Genomic DNA, 19,233 nt, shown 5'->3' with positions numbered 1-19,233 from the left:
TGACGGTTGTCAGGGGCTATGGGAAGGGGGTGGGGATAATGAATATAGAGGGTTTTCTTCGCGGGGGGTGGTTATAAACGTTCTGGAATTAGTGGTGATGGCTGCACAGCTCTGAATGTATCGGGTTGGCCAGAAAGCTCGATAAGGTTTTTCTGTAACATCTTATCGAAAAACCTGAACGAACTTTCTGGCCAGCCCAATGTAAAAACCCACTGAATCGTACGCTTTAAAATGGTAAATTGTGTGGTATGCAAATTATATTTCAACTTAAAAAGATGTCTTAGGAAGAATAAGATGTACTCTAATAAAAGTAAACCACAGAATATGTTTAGGATAGTAGCAAGAAAGATTTATTGACATACCTAGTACCTACAGACACTTAAGACACCTAATATAATCCAATGATATGGATTAGAGAGTGATCAAAGATAAAATAGTCAAAGTGGAGCCAGGAGTGAGGCCAGGCCATGAGGTACGTGTCTAGTGTTCTTTATTTACACCTGGGAGTCAGGGACACAAGTCTAGATCTGTGCTTGCCAATAGACAAACCAAAGAGGGGGAAACTATTTAGTTATAGATTCGTGGAGTCCATTACATAAATGTAAAACTGGCTACTCATAAAGAGCCCAATTATTTTTAATAAACATTTTCCAATTATTTTTGTTAAAATGACTTAAAAGTTATTCTGAGAGACCTGATACACAGAATGCTGGAGGATACAGTGAATAACATCTGCAGCAGTGTCCTTATAAGCAACCAGTAACAAGTGTCATGGAGATACTTCAATGCAGATAGGTGGAATCAGACCAAATAATAAGGGAAAAGCAATTCTTAGGAAGAAGGAAGGGAGTGGGGGCTGTTTGGCAGAGTTGAGGCATGTCTGCCATGAAGTAGGCTTAACATAAGAGGAGATTTTTATAGCATCTAGTATGAGAATAAAAAGCTCCTAAGCTACAAATTCAAGAAAGAAAAGGCTGATTGTATTGTACTTTCGCCATAGTAACAAGTAAGTGCCAGACCCGGCTGTAAATTCATTCCAATCTATAAATGACAACTTAACAGTAGTAACTGCACTTAGGAAAGCCAGCCTCTCAGTGACAGCTCTATGCACCTGACAAGCAGCCACTCAAATCAGGGCTTCAGGAAGGTAACTGTGATGACAATGGGAAAATACAAAGTGCGAGAAGGAAAAGTTTGGAGAATAATGCATATGCCTAAACATGAGATAAAAAGTACCCGACTTAAAGAGCTGGTAGTGGAGATGAACAGAAAAGAGATAAATTTCAGGAGCATTTCAAAGGAAGAATCAGATATGGCAACTGATTGGATGTGGAAGGACTCAGTGTCTGAGGGTCAACAATAGCCCGAGTATAACCAAGAATAGGGAATTCGGAAAGGAGAGTGGATTCCAGAGTAAATGATGACTTAGGTTTTAAATGTGGTATATTCATGAGGCTGGGGCTTGCGGGGGGTTCCTTCTATGAAAAATAGCTACCAGGCCTGCACCTCAAGAGAAGGACTGCCCACAGCAGAAGCCATGAAAGCACAAGGAAGGGCAGATAAAGCAAAGAAGGTGGGTCAAGGCAAAACTTAGAGCAGTTTCTTCAAGTGAGCTGTGAGGGCCACTTGCATCACACTGCCCAGGCCCACCCTTGACTTCTAACTTTTTGGTGGAGCTTGGAAAGCATTTTAAACGTGCCTCCCAGAGATTCTTACAAACTTTCCAAGTGTGAGAACCTCTGGCTCAGGGAATGTGTACATTTAGGAAGGAGGGAGAAAAGGAAATCTGAGAGATTCTGCTATCTGTAAGAGTATAAAAAAAAAGTTGAGAACTTTTTCGGTTTCTATATGTCTCTTCTTCAGTTTCACAATCTATTTCCTATGCTGTTTCAACCAAGGGATCCAGTTAACTCCCCAGGAATATTTCTTTCTTTCTTTCTTTTTGTTTTTTTTTTTAGTATTTATTTATTTATTTGGCTGCGTCGGGTCTTAGTTGCGGCATGCGGGATCTTCGTTGCCGCGTGCAGGATCTTCATTACAGCTGTGGGATCTTTAGTTGCGGCATGTGGGATCTAGTTCCCTGACCAGGGGTCGAACCCGGACCTGCATTGGGAGCCCAGAGTCTTAGACACTGGACCACCAGGGAAGTCCCCAGGTATATTTCTTTATGAGAAAAAGCTCTGTAGTGCTATCTTCCTAGACCAAATGGAATTAGGTACTCTTTTCTTTGGGTTAGAGAAGCTATAAAATTTAGCTATGAGTGAGTTAACATTACAGTGGCCAAGTCCGTGGCTTAATTCATCCCAGATGAAGTAAAATAATAAAAGAAACTCATTGAAAATTTTTTCATTTTAGAGAATCAATATATTATCACATATACATTTTATGACACTTTCATATATGAAATTTAAAAATCTTGATACATTAAAAAATAAAAATCAGGGACTTTCCTGGTGGTGAAGTGGTTAAGAATCCACCTGCCAAGGCAGGGGACACAAGTTCGAGCCCTGGTCTGGGAAGATCACACATGCTGTGGAGCAACTAAGCGCATGCACCACAACTACTGAGCCGGCGCTCTAGAGCCCGCGAGCCACAACTACTGGGCCTGTGTGCCACAACTACTGAAGCCTGCGTGCCTAGAGCTTGTGCTCCACAACAAGAGAAGCCACTGCAATGAGAAGGCTGTGTACTGCAATGAAGAGTAGCCCCCGCTCGCGGCAACTAGAGAAAGCCCGTGCACAGCAACAAAGACCCAACGCAGCCAAAAAAATAAAATTAAATAAATAAATAAATAAATAAATAATCGAAGAACTCTTTCTCCTCTACCCACCACTTTGGATCTAATTTATTAAACAGCATTTCTTCTGAGCACAGGCTCTGACTCCCTAGCAGGCTATAAGAATCCACTACTGGGGCTTCCCTGGTGGCGGAGTGGTTAAGAATCTGTCTGCCAGTGCAGGGGACATGGGTTCAAGCCCTGGTCTGGGAAGATCCCGCATGCTGTGGAGCAACTAAGCCCATGTGCCACAGCTACTGAGCCTGTGCTCTAGAGCTGGTGAGCCACAACTACTGAAGCCCGCATGCCTGGAGTCCATGCTCCACAACAAGAGAAGCCACCACAATGAGAAGCCCGCATACCGCAACGAAGAGTAGCCCCCGCTCACCCCAGCTAGAGAAAGCCCACATGCAGCAATGAAGACCCAACACAGACAAAAATAAAAACAAATAAATTAATTAAAAAGAAAAAAAAAGAATCCACTACTGTGTTGAAAAGTAATTCAGATATGGGTTTTTTTTTTTTTTTGCGCTACATTGGGTCTTCGTTGCTGCACACAAGCTTTCTCTAGTTGCAGCGAGCGGGGGCTACTCTTCGTTGCGGTGTGCGGGCTTCTCATTGCGGTGGCTTCTCTTGCTGTGGAGCATGGGCTCTAGGTGCATGGACTTCAGTAGTTGTGGCACACGGGCCCAGTAGTTGTGGCTCGCGGGCTCTAGAGCGCAGGCTCAGTAGTTGTGGCACACGGGCTTAGTCGCTCCGCGGCATGTGGGATCTTCCTGGACCAGGGCTTGAACTCATGTCCCCTGCCTTGGCAGGCGGATTCTTAACCACTGCGCTACCGGTGAAGCCCTGTTTTTGTTTTTGTTTAAATACAGGTAAATGACTCAGGAATCAGCAAACTTGGATATCGACATTTAACCTCAGAGTTCTTTCTGATAATCTAATAAGTGAGTTATTAAGGACTGTTGCACTTGACATAGGACAGTATTTTAGAATATAAATCGCTAATGTATAAGCTCATAGTCTTCTCTTTTGTAAAAATTAGTAAGAACTTCCCCCATGTTTCTTTCCAACTCCTTCTTACCACAGGGTTCTTTTCCACAGAAAAAAATGGGTTATTATTAAAACCATTTGCTCTAAATTATTACGATTCCTGGCTTGTACATTAAGTACCAAAGTTAATTTCACAGAGTAAGACCCCTTTATTCCATAAAATATATAAAAGATACCCAGAAAGAGTCCTATAGAATAGTAAGTGATTCATTCAGCAAGTTATATGCTTGCTAAAATCAGTCAAATAAGTCTTAGGATGCAATCTAAGTCAAGAATATTGAAAGCAGAGGCAGGGAACTACATACCGTAAGTACAAAAGTAAATTATAAGCAAGTATTTAGCATAAGTAAGTTCACCCAAGAAAGCAAGCTCCTTTTCTTTTGTTCTTTTTCCCTTTTCTTGGGGTCTCTCTGAGGTTTTTTTTTTTAATATTTTATTTATTTATTTATTTGGTTGCACCAGGCCTTAGTTGTGGCAGGCAGCCTCCTTAGTTGTGGCACATGTGCTCCTCAGAGCTCACTGGCTCTTTAGTTGTGGCAGGACAACTCTTAGTTGTGGCATGCATGTGGGATCTAGTTCCCTGACCAGGGATCGAACCCAGGCCCCCTGCATTGGAGCATGGTGTCTTAACCACTGCGCCACCAGGGAAGTCCCTCTCTGAGGTTTTTTTTAACAGTTGTTGGCTCCAGAGAACCATGCTTATTAAGGGAAGGAGATTTGAGAAGTAAAACAGATATAGAATGAAGACAAAAAGTGAAAACAAACCAACAGAAATCACTGCCACACGAAAAAGGATAAAAATTTAAGGACAGAAAAGAGATTAGAGAGTTACTGAAAAAAAGCAAACAGCATGAGAGACAGTAAATAATATAGATAACAGAAATGACCAAAAAAAAAAAAAAAAAAAGGATAAAACTAAAACCATTAGGGAAGGGAAGGATATCCACTTCTTCCTTACAGTTTATGAAAATGCTAGTAATAGAGCATTGGAGAAATGCTAATCTAATTGTGAACAATTACATTTACAGTCCTACTATGTCCTTGGGGATAAAGGGTAAATTTTCACTTAAAAAACACCCAGGCCAACTATCAATTTACAGGAAATTTGAGGACCAAAGGACACATTAAATGACACCACAGGATATAATCAGCAAAATCCAGACTGTGGGAAACTCTTCAACAAATAAGTTGCAAGGGAAGAAAAGATACTGAGGGGAATTTTTTAAAAAAGGGATTTAAAAGACAGCAATGAATTATAATAGATGAACTTTATTTGGATCCTGATTCAAATAAACAAATGTAAAAACAAGTATTACTTTATGAGAACATTAGGAAGTTGAACACTGACTAGATATTTAATAATATTAAAGAATTACTGTAAATTTTTTAGATGTGATACTGACATTGTAGTTATTTTAAGAGTCCTTATTTTTGACACACATACTAAATTATTTATGGATAAAATAAAGGAATATCTAAAAATCTGATTAAAAATAATCCAGGAGGGTGCAGCGTAGATGAAACAGGATTGGCTATGAGTTGATAACTGTTGAAACTAGATGATGGAAACGTGAGGGTTCATTATACTAAAAAAGTCTCTCTATTCTTGTATTTGTTTGAACTTTTCCATAAACACACACACACAAAGATGGATGTTAGTGCAAATTCTTGATTCTGAATTCAAATGTGGCCAATGACAATAGTCAGAAAGTATCTGCAGCTCTAAGGACAGCTCATACATAATTCTAATTGAGAAATAAAGGCAACTGATTAATATGAATGGGGAAAAGAAAACACTCTGACATAGTGGTCCTAAAGTTAAATTGAAAAATGCTGATTTCCTAGTTGGCATATACTGAAGGTTTTTATTTACATTTCTAGATCTGAAATGAAAGTAAATTGTGGTAAGTGTTGTGTTTAGAGTTCAGCTGTTGGATGTGTACATGAAAACAGTTAACATTCCATTATCAAATTATAAATGTGCTGACAAAACTTAAGACAATAGGGTAGAAAGGAAAGTAACAGGTACTTACCAGCACTGCATTCCTGGGCTACTAGGTTGAGAACTTCAACAGCTGCTGGACACTGCTGTATGAATTCTTCACAAAATAAGCTGTCTTCTAAAAGCTGGGCCATGACCAGGCATGCTCTTAATGTTAAAAGATTTACAATATTTCAAAGTCATCAATGGTCATTCTCTAAAAAGTCAACTGTGAAAAACATTTCAATCAATTTTATCCTCTAATTTAAACAAGGTTCAAACTCCCCATTCCTCTTGCTTTTTTTATGAGCTGGACTGGCTAGGAAGTATATAACTTCTCTTTTCCCCCGCATAGTAACTGCTGACACTGCGTGGACAATTGGAAAAGGGAAAAATGGCTGCCACCTCCCTAAATGAAGTCACCAAGTGCCAGGTGAGAAATCAGCACCATCTCTTAACAGCTCTTCCTAACCGGCGCTCCATGGGCAATATTAATGTTCTGGGAACAAGAGAGGTCCAAACGCTTGGGAAATCTGTATGCTGATCTCTCTCACCTAACTCAAAACACATATTAGAACTTTCTGACAAGTTTCATTGTCAAAAGAAACTTGCTGTTGTTTCATTGTAAATAAATGTATTTTCTTTCCAACTCCAGTACTTGCGAGCATTCCCTAATTTTCTCCTCAGCAGTCTGGAAAGCAGATGGACCAGATAGGTACTAACGTGGTCCGAACCACTTTAAAAAAGGCAAAGCTGCAGAAGAATTCCTGTGACAGGACAAAGTTCTTTAACCAAAGCAAATCAGTGGAGCCTTATGTATGTGCTCTATATATCAATCATATTTTGTTTATTTACTTTCTTAGGGAAACAGCTAAACTTTATTTCAAAGTGCAGAAACAGGGGAATGCAACAAAAACTGTAGTAAACATAGCACAAGAGGATAGTTTCTGTTACTCAGTTTGGCATGAAGTTCACGCTGCGGACCCACTAAGCCTGGTGCAGAGGGGCCCATGGAGGACCCCTGTCTCTGTGCCTGCACCACCTCAGCACATTAGGGGATCTTTGGAGGGTGCTCACCTTGTTCTTATTTCAGCCAGGAGCCGAACGACTGCCATCACAGGAGCTGACCCATCTCCTGTTGCAGGAAGTGAGGTATGAATAGAGAGACTTCCCTCCTGAGGAAGCAACATGGACTGGACTGCCTGTACTACCTTCTCAGTAATGGACAGTTTATGAAGAGGCAATGCCTGATGGCGGTGGGGGGAGGGGCATGGCAAAAAGTTAAATTCAAGTAGTTAGTTTATAAGAAATGAGGGTGTTATTATCATCTGGAGTTAATTCTCAAAATTTCAGTTAAAAAGAATCAAATCACCATACAGAATTGCAAGCTAGACCCAAACAATTAAACATACAATACACTGTGGAATATTCCAAACCAAAGAAATGAATTTTGTCATCCAGGTAAAAATTTCCACACAAATGTTACTATTAAATGATTATGCCCAATAGGTAAATACACGTCACAAGCAAAATTTAAGAAAACCAAGTATTTGTGCTTCTGTACTGTGTATGTGCATATTACTCATTACAGTACGGTTACCATCTGCAGTAACATTTTAAGATGCATTTAAAAATCACCTTACCTCTGATCTTGGAACACAAAGTCTAGACAATGGAATAGTCAGTGTGTCTGATGCTTGCGACGTCTTTCTACAGTCTATGGGTGGGAATTTGACTGTAGCTATACCTTCCTGTTCATTGATAGAAGCCACTACTCCGACGCTTCCTGATATTCCTCTACCTAAAACCTAGAGACACAGAGGGATTAGCACTACCTACCAGCTCTGATGGTGTGAGCAATTATCTGATGTGACAAGTGGGAAGAGGAAACTTACAGCTGTCATTACCGGCATTACAGTAATAGTTTCTTATAACGCAGATACCAAGCCCTGAACATGAGTTAAAATAATAGGTCCTAAAACCTTACATCGAGGTGATCACAATATGATACAAATTCACACTTTCAATTCTAAAATACTGCCAATATTACCACCACCACAGGACACAAGTATTGTAGTTAACATTACACAGTATTGTACTAATATCTGACTAATCGGCAGCATAGTGTGGATTAGAAGCCACGAGTTTCTTAGCTTAAAGGAACAAGGATTTTTGTCCAACTGGGTGGATGATACTTGTCTTACAAATGAGCAATTAATCAATGGACTTATATACAGGGGAAAGCGATGACTTGGGAAAATGGTGGCTGGTTACCTGAACCTCAGACCCTATCTTGATTGTCTCTTTGAAGCCTCCAAGTGCACACAGTGCAGCGACAGCCTGGCGGGCGATTCTCTGAAGTTTGGCGAGTTTTCTGCCACTACTGCTGCCATTTTCCAGAATGCTTTCTGCATATTTCCCCAATTGTGGAATGTACATCAGCGCACGAGACAGAACCTAAGTGTAAGAAGCAGCCCATGCAGTGGGAGATAAAGCTCTGGTTGTTTTGATACTAAGCATGATGCAGTGTCTACAACAGTGCCTGGGTCCCATGTGCTAAAGGAACTCTGGATATGAGAGGGGTGAAATAATTATCAGGTATGACCACTGACATTCTTGGCACATCTGCCTTACGTGATTGGACAGAACTGGAAATACACAACCTCAAAATATGGGAGAATCAAACACTGTTAATAAAACCCCTAAACTAAAGCAAAAATTTATTTGCAGGAAAACCATAACAGCATACTACCTACATCCCAACACCCAAGTACCTTTAGGACACGTTATAAGGTGTTCATATCACGAATGACTGGGAAAAGGGAAATTGATTACCAAACCCTAGTTTTCAGGAAACTGAACTATTGTTTGTAAAGATGAATTACTGACAGAGCACTCAGGGAGTGTAAACCACACAGAGGCCTCCTTGGGACTTAGTAAGTACACTTAACAAATCCAATAAAGCAAGGCCGCGTGATTTCCTCATGTTAGTACCAATCGAATACAAGCAAGAAGGAGAAACAAGGAGTGCCATTCTTTTCCTGAGAACACTAGCCTGCCTTCCGTGAAATCAGAACTGGCAGTGAAAGGGGATGTGGGTTAACAGAGTTGAAGCTACTGAAACAAAGCAAATTTCAGGGGAAATACAGTTAACAAGTATATCTGGCCAGTTTGGGAACTCTCTCTTTGTTAGAATGTCCTTTGCTAGAACAGAACATTAACTTCTGTCTTGCTTCCTGTTTTAAGCAGCAACAGCGTACTAGCCTTCTCTGCTGTCGTGGTCCATATCTGAGCAGCATTTGACTCAGGCGCCATCAGCAAGCTGTGAAGCAAGGCGATCACTTCTGCGGCCATGCTGTTTGCCACATGCCCACTGATGAAAGGTCGGACAGGGTCGGTCCTGCAAGTGTCAACAGGGAAAAGTGTCAGTGCCCAGTGATGGTGAATAAGGCAGATGAGTGGCTTCAGGCTTGGCACCAGATGCAAACATTTTCTAGTTATAAATACTGGAAAAAGTGCATTTCAGTGACTCCCATTCTTTCTGGTAACTGAAGAAGCCTTGGAAACAATGGACCTCAAACCTTTAACTGTATAAACCATTGTGATCAAGGAAAGGACCTACACTACATCTGCCTCTGGCTGGCAAGCACAGAACCTCACACAAACTTCCCAGGGGCAACACACATTTATCTTTCCTCCAACTAGAAAGAAGCTTCTGTGTACAGTTGGGATGGTGACAAGTATCGTTTGGATGAAGTAAAGGCAGCAAGGACAGTTTACTATTTCCGCTACTCAAAAAAACTATAGCTGGTGTTCCTGGTGGTGGCCTTTCTCAAAAAAAAAACAATCCTCCAGCCACAGATGTCCACTCAGCTCGGAGGGCCTCCCTATTTGTCCCTCACAACCTCGGATCCACCTGGATGGTCATCACTTTCTGACTTGACTTTGAGAACAACTACTACAACGGATGGGTATTTTAAGCCCTCAGTCCTCATTTCCAGCAGGTCAAGGGGAGGATATAAAATTAAAACCCTCAAAACAAATCCTTTACAAAGTAAGTCTGAGAAGAGTGCAGACAGCTTCCACCCTGTGAAAGGTTTTACCTGGCAAGTTCAGAGTTCCTCTCTCGGCAAATGGAAGTTTGGGCGGTTTTCTTCTTGTCCCCTGTGGACAGTCCACTCACAGTCTCTGGGTTGAGCGATTCCACGGGTGGCCCAACGCTGACGATGAGGCCTGACTGTGCCCACTTGGTTGCTTTTCGCAGAGCAGCTGCCGCCTCTTCTGTAATCACCTCACAGCAGCCACCCTGGGGATTGTGACATTCATATTCTTTTTGCTCTTCTCAGCACTATACTTTAAAAAATCTGTTTCCCCTAATCCAGGCTCATTTTTATAAATTCATATATTAAAATATTATATGTAGAAAGTTAAATCTCCAGAAACATCCTTTGTCCTCATCCAGTCAGAGATCACTGTTAGTCCTCTAGAATTTTTTCCATGCAGATTCTGACATACATAATCATAGGCCACGCTACGCAGTTTTGATTTCTTTTTTATCAGTTATCAAAACATCATGAATTGTGATCATTGATATGAACCTGATACCATAAAATATCATGAATATCCATGTCTATATATTTAGACCTACCTGATTATTTTTATAGTTGTACAGTATTTCATTATATGAATGTAATAATTTCTTTAACAAATCCCCTATTTATGGGTACACAGATTCTATTTTGTTTTTTACAAACAGAACTGCCAAGGACAGGCTTGTCTCTGGATACTTGAAAATGCCTATTTACCCTCACCTTGGCAATAATGGGTACCATCGATCTTAACATTATCAGTGCGACAGGTAAAGATGATACACTACTATTGTTTTATTACCTCCCTTTAATTATTTATCGTGTAATCTGTGAACCTGAGCATAATTTTTATATTTTCACAGGCTTTTTTGTCTTTATTTCTTATTATCTATTATTATTACTCTTTTAACCTTTCACCCTATGGTCACTTTTTTTTTTTTTTTTGATCACTTTTAAAGTATTTTTAGGCTGTAGAACTTTCTTAACAGAGCTAAGAAAATTTCTAGGTCAAAACCAAGAGTTCTCTTCTACATTTTAACGTTAATGATACACTGATTTTGACTAGTTCTCTTGAAAATGGCCTCAGTTAAGCCACTGTCTTCAATTTCTCACCCTGTGGTAACTTGAAATTTAAAAAAAAAATTTCTCCTGAAAACCTGAAGCCTGGCATATGTTCTTCGACTGTGGGTCTTGGCGGAGCGGGTTCCTTCATATTGGGGTTACCTTTGTCATGTCTCGGTCCATTTTCACGACTTTCTCCATGTTGGCACCAGTACCAAGTCGGAAGGGCCGTCCTTCTGAGCTACTAAAATGGGAAGGCAGAGAGAAGCAATGAGTTTACAGGCATGGTCACAGGTTGGGGAGGCCTCAGTGAGTGACCTAAATCCCAAAGTGAGGGGATTTTAAGAACAGCCTGGATTGCTGCCTTGGTGTGAATGACTGGATCTTCCTTTCTAATAATTCAGCTCCCCCTGCCTCCTAAACCTGGCTCTCAAAAAAATCTTTCACCAAATTTGTACTATGACGTTTCACAGTGCCCAGGAATGTTCCTTGGAAGTTTCTTCATCTATGTGCTGACTTGCCCTGACCACGCTTAGTAGTGCTTTCGGTTGCCATGATGGCAGACAAGGGATCCAATTATGAGGATGACACCATCATTCAATCATTTATTTGAAGAGAGGACTCTTCCATCTGAGACATAAACACCTCTCCTAAATTCCCTTGTGCTCTGTGGGATCTTCTCGTTGTCCTGGATTCCACTGACAGGGTCCTGTAGATTTGTAAACTTTGGACAGTAATTATATATTTTTACTTCCTTGTTGAGCAATCATACCATTCATCCTTCGATTAAATAAAGCTATAAAAAAGTTTCTTATTTCTTCACCTCACAGTCAATGGTATCCCTAAATTTACTGATGGCTGAAGGATGCCAATAACTGAAAACCAAGCTGCATTATTCCTTCTCAAAGCCCAGGTCACACTATAGACTCCTCGTAGGACACAAATGATACATTCTCAACAGGATTTTCACTCTGTTGGGTCTGGAGAGACAGTACCTTTGGGTTCTGCATCAGAGGGACCTGCATTTATATTTCAGCTCTGCCTCAGTTTCTCCATATGTAATGACAGGGATGATAGTAACATTGATTACCTCTTAGGGGTGTTAAGAGGGCTGAGACAGTTGATACCTGTAAGGGGCTTACTCAGCACAGTGCCTGCGACATGGCTAGTGCTTGATGGCATATAGCTATTACAATCATCACCTTAGTAATGGTTGGAGAACTTCATGGGATGACTGGTCTTCACGCTTGTGGATAAAGATAGAGAGCTTGCCATCCACTGCTTCACTCTCTTCTCCAGGGTCTTTATCTCCTTTTAAGGAACTCTTGGGGCTGATTTTTGTCAACGTGGTGTCAGGTTCGGAAGCGGTTGGAGAAAGGACTGTCTGACATCCTTTAAGCAAACAAAAAAATTGCGAAGTTGTTTGTGCGGCTCCCCTGTATAAGGAAAGCACTGGCTTTGGAATCTCTCTTCCTCCCTCTCTCCCGCTCGTCCCTTCTCCGCTCTCTCTCCCTTTTATCACAGGAAGCACAGCTGCAGTTGTGGACAAGGGAAAGCTCGGTCTGACCGTCCACAGGAAGTGAGCGCCTCAGTGCCAGTCTTCCGTCCAGGAGGCTACTCACCTGGGACCACGTAATCTGCTAGCTTTGCTAAGAGCAACGAGGCGATCTTGGACGCTGGGTCGCTGGGATCCTCTTGCTCGCTGTTTAGGGAGGGGACAGAATAGCTCCAGGGTGGGAGCTCCACATTCCCACAGTCTTCTACGCTCATCAGCGGGAGTGCCGCCCGGCACAGCTGAAGAATGATAAGAACCAGCTTTGGGGACGGGCGTTGGTCAAGCAGCAGGGAGAGGAGTTTGGACACACAAGCTGGCTGGCTCAGGATGGCTTTACCTATGTGACTCCTGCAAAAGGAGGAAGAAAAGGTCCACAATGCTGAGAATGTTATCTACAGAAATTCAGAAGCAGAAGTTCCCTAGATGAGGTTGAACAAACTGATGACTTCATATTTAATGAGGAAGACACAGATTTGGCAATACGTTTTTATGAAGGAGAATTAAGGGTTTTTGTAAACATCCGATGAAAGCTCATAATTGACCAATAATACTTTAAAAGATTTTTGAATATTTTCTGATACTTGATGTTTATTTAATTGAGATCCTATAGTTCAGCACGATTCACAGAACACCAAGACTTAGAAACCCAAGCTAGGAGGCTTTTAGTTTAGTCTTTTATTCCTTTTTAAGAAGTGCTTCAAGACCAGAGATCATACAGTGTTGTACTGGCCTCAAGAGTCTGGGATCTGCCACAGCTGAACGTGTTACATTTCAGCAGAAACCAAAGAATAAGCATCCTTATGTGGACAAGCTTTTGTGGGCCTCACAGCTCACACATGATTAAACCTCCACAGAGTATCTTCTTTTAAAGACACAGCATGAGAAGGCGAATTAATTACAGGTCCTGGCTGATTATCCTTTAATCTTGCTATAATGAAGGTAAAGAAGTTTGGTTACTGAATGCAATTGTATTGACTCAAAAGGTTAGCAGCTGTTGCCAGTCAAGTATTGAAGCAAATGATAATATGTTATTTTATGATGTAGATATTCACCTAAATAATTTTCTTATTTTGGAACTAAATGCTATTTTTCAGTGACTTCATCCTCTGCTATTTTTCTTGATGCAGGAGCATATCAGGATGGCCTAGTAAGATGTTTCTAAAGACAACCACCCACAAAGGAAGCCAAATCACTCAGAGGAAAAGCCACCTCCTCCCACAGCTCCAGCCAGGCCTTCCTTTTTTTTTTTTTTTTTTTTTTTTGCGGTACGCGGGCCTCTCACTGTTGTGGTCTCTCCTGTTGCGGAGCACAGGCTCCGGACGCACAGGCTCAGCGGCCATGGCTCACAGGCCTAGCCGCTCTGCGGCATGTGGGATCTTCCTGGACCAGGGCACAAACCCGTGTCCCCTGCATCGGCAGGCGGACTCTTAACCACTGTGCCACCAGGGAAGCCCCAGCTGGGCCTTCCTTACCTCGAGAGGTCATTGAGAAGACTCAGGACGTCCTGGAGGGCATCGTTCCCGGCAGCCTGGTTGCCACAGCTCTCTGTCGCTCGGGCGAGGTGGTTAGTGAGAAGGCTGGACACCTGACGGGCCAGACCTGAGTGCACAGCGTCTGTGGAGCCGCCTTCAGAGTGCAAGAAAGGAGAAGCACAGTGAAAGCTCCAGGAAGGCATGGCGAGTCTGCAGGTGTGGTGAGCCTGCATTAAAGCCCTCCCTTCGCCCAATTTTCCTTTAACCTGTTCAGTATTTCATTAGCCATCCAATTAGTGTCTCCTCATTAGATAACAACTGAACATAAACAAGGTAACAGTAACTTGAGAAATGATTCAGTGTTGGGGAAAGACATTCCTCTTAATTAAAACTGAATATAATTCATCCACACAAAACCCAGAAACATACTTTGATTGACAGGCAAGAATCACTATTTTACTGTGATGAAAATATCTTGATTTTTTTTTTTTTTAGTGAGGTACAGTTTATGTACAATATAAGTTACAGGTGTATAACACAGTGACTCGTAATTTTTAAAGGTTGTACTCCATTCATAGTTATTATATAATATTGGCTATATTCCCTATGTTGTACAATATACCCTCGTAGCTTATTTTTTACACAATAGTTTGTACTGCTTAGTCCCCTACCCCTATAGTGCCCCTCCCCCCCTCTTCCCACTGGTAGCCACTAGCTTGCCCTCTATATCTGCGAGTCTGTTTCTGTTTTGGAAAACGTCTTGATGTTTAACTCACACCCTACCTCTTCTCAAACACAATAAAAGACACTTTGGGGTCTTTCTATTTTCATTGTAGTTCCAGAGCCTTCCCCAAACATCTCTCGTAAAGGCCACAAAAATTATTTGCCATTTACTGTTCATTCTACCTAGAAGTCTTCTTTATCCTTCAAGAAGAACTCACATGTCACCTTCTTTGGGGAGCTTTGCCTGATCCCTAGCACAGCTGGTCTGTAGGGACCTCTATGCTCCCATAGCACTTTGTGTGCACCTTGATCATGGCATTGATTGCCCGGTAATTATTTGTTCATTGGTCTATTTCCCCCACTGGACCATATATATATATATATATATATATATATATATATATTTTTTTTTTTTACATGGATCATCACAGCATCTTTATTTTTAATTGGACCATATTTTTTAAGGTGAGGAACGATGCCTTATTCATCTTATGCCTGGCTCTCAGGACAATAAGACACAGAGTGAATGAATAAATAAACAAGCTATATACCTGGGATACTATGGAGAAGTTATCCTTCAAGTTTACTTTTTAAATTGGATTGGTGACTGAAAATATAATCTGAAAATAGCACCTCAAAAGTGCAACTGGAAAATCATTGCATAAAAATATTTATTCGGACACCGTTAGCAGTGTTGACAAAAAGGAAATGAAAGATGTCTTCAATTTCCTGGGGTTACTGTACTCCTTTCAGATGGTTATCATTCCTCCCCACCCCCGCAGCTTTACTGAGGTATGATTAGCAAATAAAAATTGTATATATTCAGATTGTAGAACGTGAATTTTTTAAAAGGTGTACAACGTGATGATTTAATATGCATATACATTGTGAAATGATTACCACAATCAAGTTAGTGAATACATCCATCACCTCCCATAGTTACCTTTCTGTGTGTGTGGGAGGGGATAAGAACACAAGATTAATTCTCTCAGCAACTTTCAAGTATATATAAAGTATTATTAATTCTAATCACAATGCTGTACATTAGATCTCCAGAACGTATTCATCTTATAACTGAAAGTTTGTCCCTTTGAACAACATCTCCCCATTTCCCCCACCCCCTAACCGTGGCAACCACTGTTCTACTGTTTCTATGAGTTTGGCTTTTTTAGATTCCACATATAAGTGAGATGGCTGCAGTATTTGTCTTTCTGTGTCTGGCTTATTTTACTTAGCATAATGTCCTCCAGGTTAGGATACTCTTTACTGTCATAGAGTAGTAAATTTTCATAGAACCATGCCGATGAAGAGGCTCCCATGATAACATAATTGATTCAACCAATCTACTTATGTAATTTAATATAGCTTTTCTTTCCCCCATCCAGCACAAATACTTAATATTAACACATCAATAGAAGAAATCAATGAGCTCCAGAAAGGAATCCTGCTTCTCACCTTCTTCTTTTTCCCATTCAACACAGCGGTTGGCAAGCACCTGGAAGGCTGCCCAGGCCATGGTGGCCACCTTCTGCTTCTTGGTTTGTTTCTCACTGGAGCTGGACTCAGTCTGACTGCTCAAGCTACACAGTCGATCCATGAGCTGAACAAGGCCACTGCGCACCAGGCACTTCTCTTCACTCCTGGGCCAGGCAGAAAGGGTTGAATGAAAGAAATATAACTGATTAGCCCTTAGGAACTTCTCACTTAAGATTCAGGTTATCAAAGGGTCATAAAACATGTCAGTATAGTTTCTTGTCCACAACTTAGGATACCAATGTATAACTCAACATAGAAATTTTTTAGAATGAGTATTTTCCTTCATAAATAATGAACGTCAAGTTCTGGTTAGTTCGTATACAACAGCAAAGTAAAAATCGATGGAATCAACACAAGGTTACCATAATAGAAAAAAACTACATACTTTATCATAAGGGGATTCAAAGAATGACTTCATGAATTCTTGACATTTTCAAACTATTAATCAAGTAACTAAGAGAGGAAATAAATGTGCATAGGCAAAAAATTTTGTTCAGTATATAAATAATTTCCTAGGGACCTATTTCTTTCCTTCAAACTTCTCCATTTTGACACTGTAATATAATCCCTAATGGGGATCCACATTTGATCATGCAGGAACTCAACAATAAGGAATTTACATAGTAACTTTAAGTGTCTGTCAGGAGACAAGCTCATTTAATCAGAGTGATAGTGTCACTGGATAATCAAAACCAAAAAATCCAATTTTTTAATTAAAAAATATTTCTGTTTAATCAACTACATTGTGGTGTACCTTACGAACAATAGAAAGCATTTCCTCGCTTACCTGGTGTAAGGTATAGTACATAAGAGTCCGATGCTATTCGCACAAGCGATAGGGTAACGGGCGCACAAAGAGACAACAGAAGTCATGGTCTCGCCGAAGGCTTCCTGGACCTGCTCGACCATCCCACCACAGGTTAGTTCTTCAATTCTAGGGAACAGAACCAAAGCTCAGACTTCCTCAACCATGTCAAGAACGGCGATAGTGAACACAAGAGCAAGAGAGTTCTTCTGAGAAACCCAAGAGTGTCTAGATGAATCCAGAACTGAAGGAATCTTGGAGATCAGTGTTTCCCAAACTGCAGGATCACAGAAGGCTGTTGGGCAGGATTTCTAAGTGTGCCTCAAAGACAACGCCCACACTCAAGAAAAGTCTGGGAGGGCTTCGCTGGTGGTGCAGTGGTTAAGCATCCGCCTGCCAATGCAGGGGACAGGGGTTCGACCCCTGGCCCAGGAAGATCCCACATGCCACGGAGCAGCTAAGCCCGTGCGCCACAACTACTGAGCGTGCGCTCTAGAGCCTCTGTGCCACAACTTCTGAAGCCCGTGCCCCTAGAGCCCATGCTCCACAACAAGAGAAGACACCACAATGAGAAGCCCGCGCACTGCAATGAAGAGTAGCCTCCGCCCGCCACAACTACAGAAAGCCCGTGTGCAGCAACGAAGACCCAACACAGCCAAAAAAAAGAGAAAAGTCTGGGAAATCCCACGTTAGGTAAAGGTAAGCTGGGTTCCTCACTGCAGGACTACTCAGAACCTTTTAAGGTTAAAGTCTTTCATATCTCTAGGAGCAAGAGAATGGCACCCAACATTTCCCAAACTTATTTAATAATGAAACCATTCATTTGAGGCATGGCTACGACATTCCATGCAGCACTGAATACTGTAAATACAATTGCACTAGTGAGAAAACCAAGACACAAATAAATTAGCGAAGCGTCCTTTGCAAGTTCGTACTCTGATTATGAGCAGAATGTGAGAATCCTGTTGGGAAATAAGACTTTCCCAATGTAAAAACACAACCTGGGATAGATTCTATGGCAATTAATGTTAGCTGAAAACTAGAACTATCGGACTTATCTACAAAGATATACAACATAATATTGTTTATAATAGTAAAAATAAATAAAAACTAAGGCTTAAAAATAGGAAATTGGCTTAAAAAAGGTCCAGGGATATGATGCAGTGCTATCCGAGCACTAAAAACATTATAGGAGATAACTACGGTTAGACTAAAGACTGAACAAATACACTAAAACATTAATAGGTTTTATTTTAAGATGCTAGATTTACAGGTCATTTTTATTTTATACTTTGGGATTTTCTGCATTTTTTTTTAGACGTCTGACACATGGCATTAATAATGTCATGAGGGAAATGTAATGAGGGAAAAAGGAATAATGCTGCCACTGTTACAGAGAAACTACTCTGGAAGTAAGCTGTGGCAGTCACTAGTGTTACTCACTACGCCTCTGGGCACCGCTGCGGTTGGGTGGGCATGTGACTAGTCTGGCCAACGAGCCAGAGCTCTGACAAGGGCCCTGAAAGCTTTCGAGATGGTGGTCTCCTCCTCTGTCCTGAGCTCTCTGTGATTACCATGAGCCAAGACAGACCTGCAATGGACGTGAGCAAGAACTAAAATTTTGTTTCTTCCGCAGCAAAGAGCAGCCCCCGCTCCAGGAAACTAGAGAAAGCCTGTGTGCAGCAATGAAGACCCAACGCAGCCAAAAATAAATAAATAAATTCAAAAAAAAAGAAAAGAAATTTGATCTAGTAAAAATAAGCACCAAAAATATAGGGATATAAGGTTGTTGACTGCAGCACTATTGTTAATGCAAAAGGAAACCAAAACAGAAAGAAGGAAGAAAGGAAGGGTGGAAGAAAGGAAGGAGAGGGAAAGTGAAAGAGAGAAAGAAACAATAAATGAACCTAGGGCTTCCCTGGTGGCGCAGTGGTTGAGAGTCCACCTACTGGTGCAGGGGACACGGGTTCATGCCCCGGTCTGGGAGGATCCCACATGCCGCGGAGCGGCTGGGCCGGTGAGCCATGGCTGCTGAGCCTATGCGTCCGGAGCCTGTGCTCCGCAACGGGAGAGGCCACAGCAGTGAGAGGCCCGGGTACCACAAAATAAATAAATAAATGAAACTATGTGTCCATCAGTAGTGGATGAGTTAAATAAAATATAACCACCTATACAACTGAGG

At 41.3% G+C, this 19,233-nt stretch overlaps 1 protein-coding gene across 3 annotated transcripts in view; it reads right to left on the bottom strand.

Annotated features, from left to right (window-relative positions):
- HECTD4 (HECT domain E3 ubiquitin protein ligase 4) overlaps nt 1–19,233 on the bottom strand; it is a 190,560-nt gene that overhangs the window by 62,780 nt on the left and 108,547 nt on the right. For all 3 annotated transcript variants that reach the window (XM_060028153.1, XM_060028154.1, XM_060028155.1), the window contains exons 33-44: nt 17,034–17,180; nt 16,166–16,350; nt 13,988–14,141; nt 12,583–12,863; nt 12,163–12,352; nt 11,123–11,204; nt 9,914–10,116; nt 9,075–9,210; nt 8,085–8,267; nt 7,454–7,618; nt 6,888–7,057; nt 5,863–5,978 (exon numbers count right to left, since the gene is read on the bottom strand). In XM_060028153.1, coding sequence (XP_059884136.1) covers nt 5,863–5,978; nt 6,888–7,057; nt 7,454–7,618; nt 8,085–8,267; nt 9,075–9,210; nt 9,914–10,116; nt 11,123–11,204; nt 12,163–12,352; nt 12,583–12,863; nt 13,988–14,141; nt 16,166–16,350; nt 17,034–17,180 — 2,012 coding nt within the window. The remainder of the gene's footprint in view (nt 1–5,862; nt 5,979–6,887; nt 7,058–7,453; nt 7,619–8,084; nt 8,268–9,074; nt 9,211–9,913; nt 10,117–11,122; nt 11,205–12,162; nt 12,353–12,582; nt 12,864–13,987; nt 14,142–16,165; nt 16,351–17,033; nt 17,181–19,233) is intronic.

This window comes from Delphinus delphis, chromosome 13 (genome assembly GCF_949987515.2).
Source record: "Delphinus delphis chromosome 13, mDelDel1.2, whole genome shotgun sequence".
Taxonomy (NCBI): Eukaryota; Metazoa; Chordata; class Mammalia; order Artiodactyla; family Delphinidae; genus Delphinus; species Delphinus delphis.
Note: the sequence above shows the minus strand (reverse complement) of the source record. Positions and strands in the feature narration are given on the sequence as shown.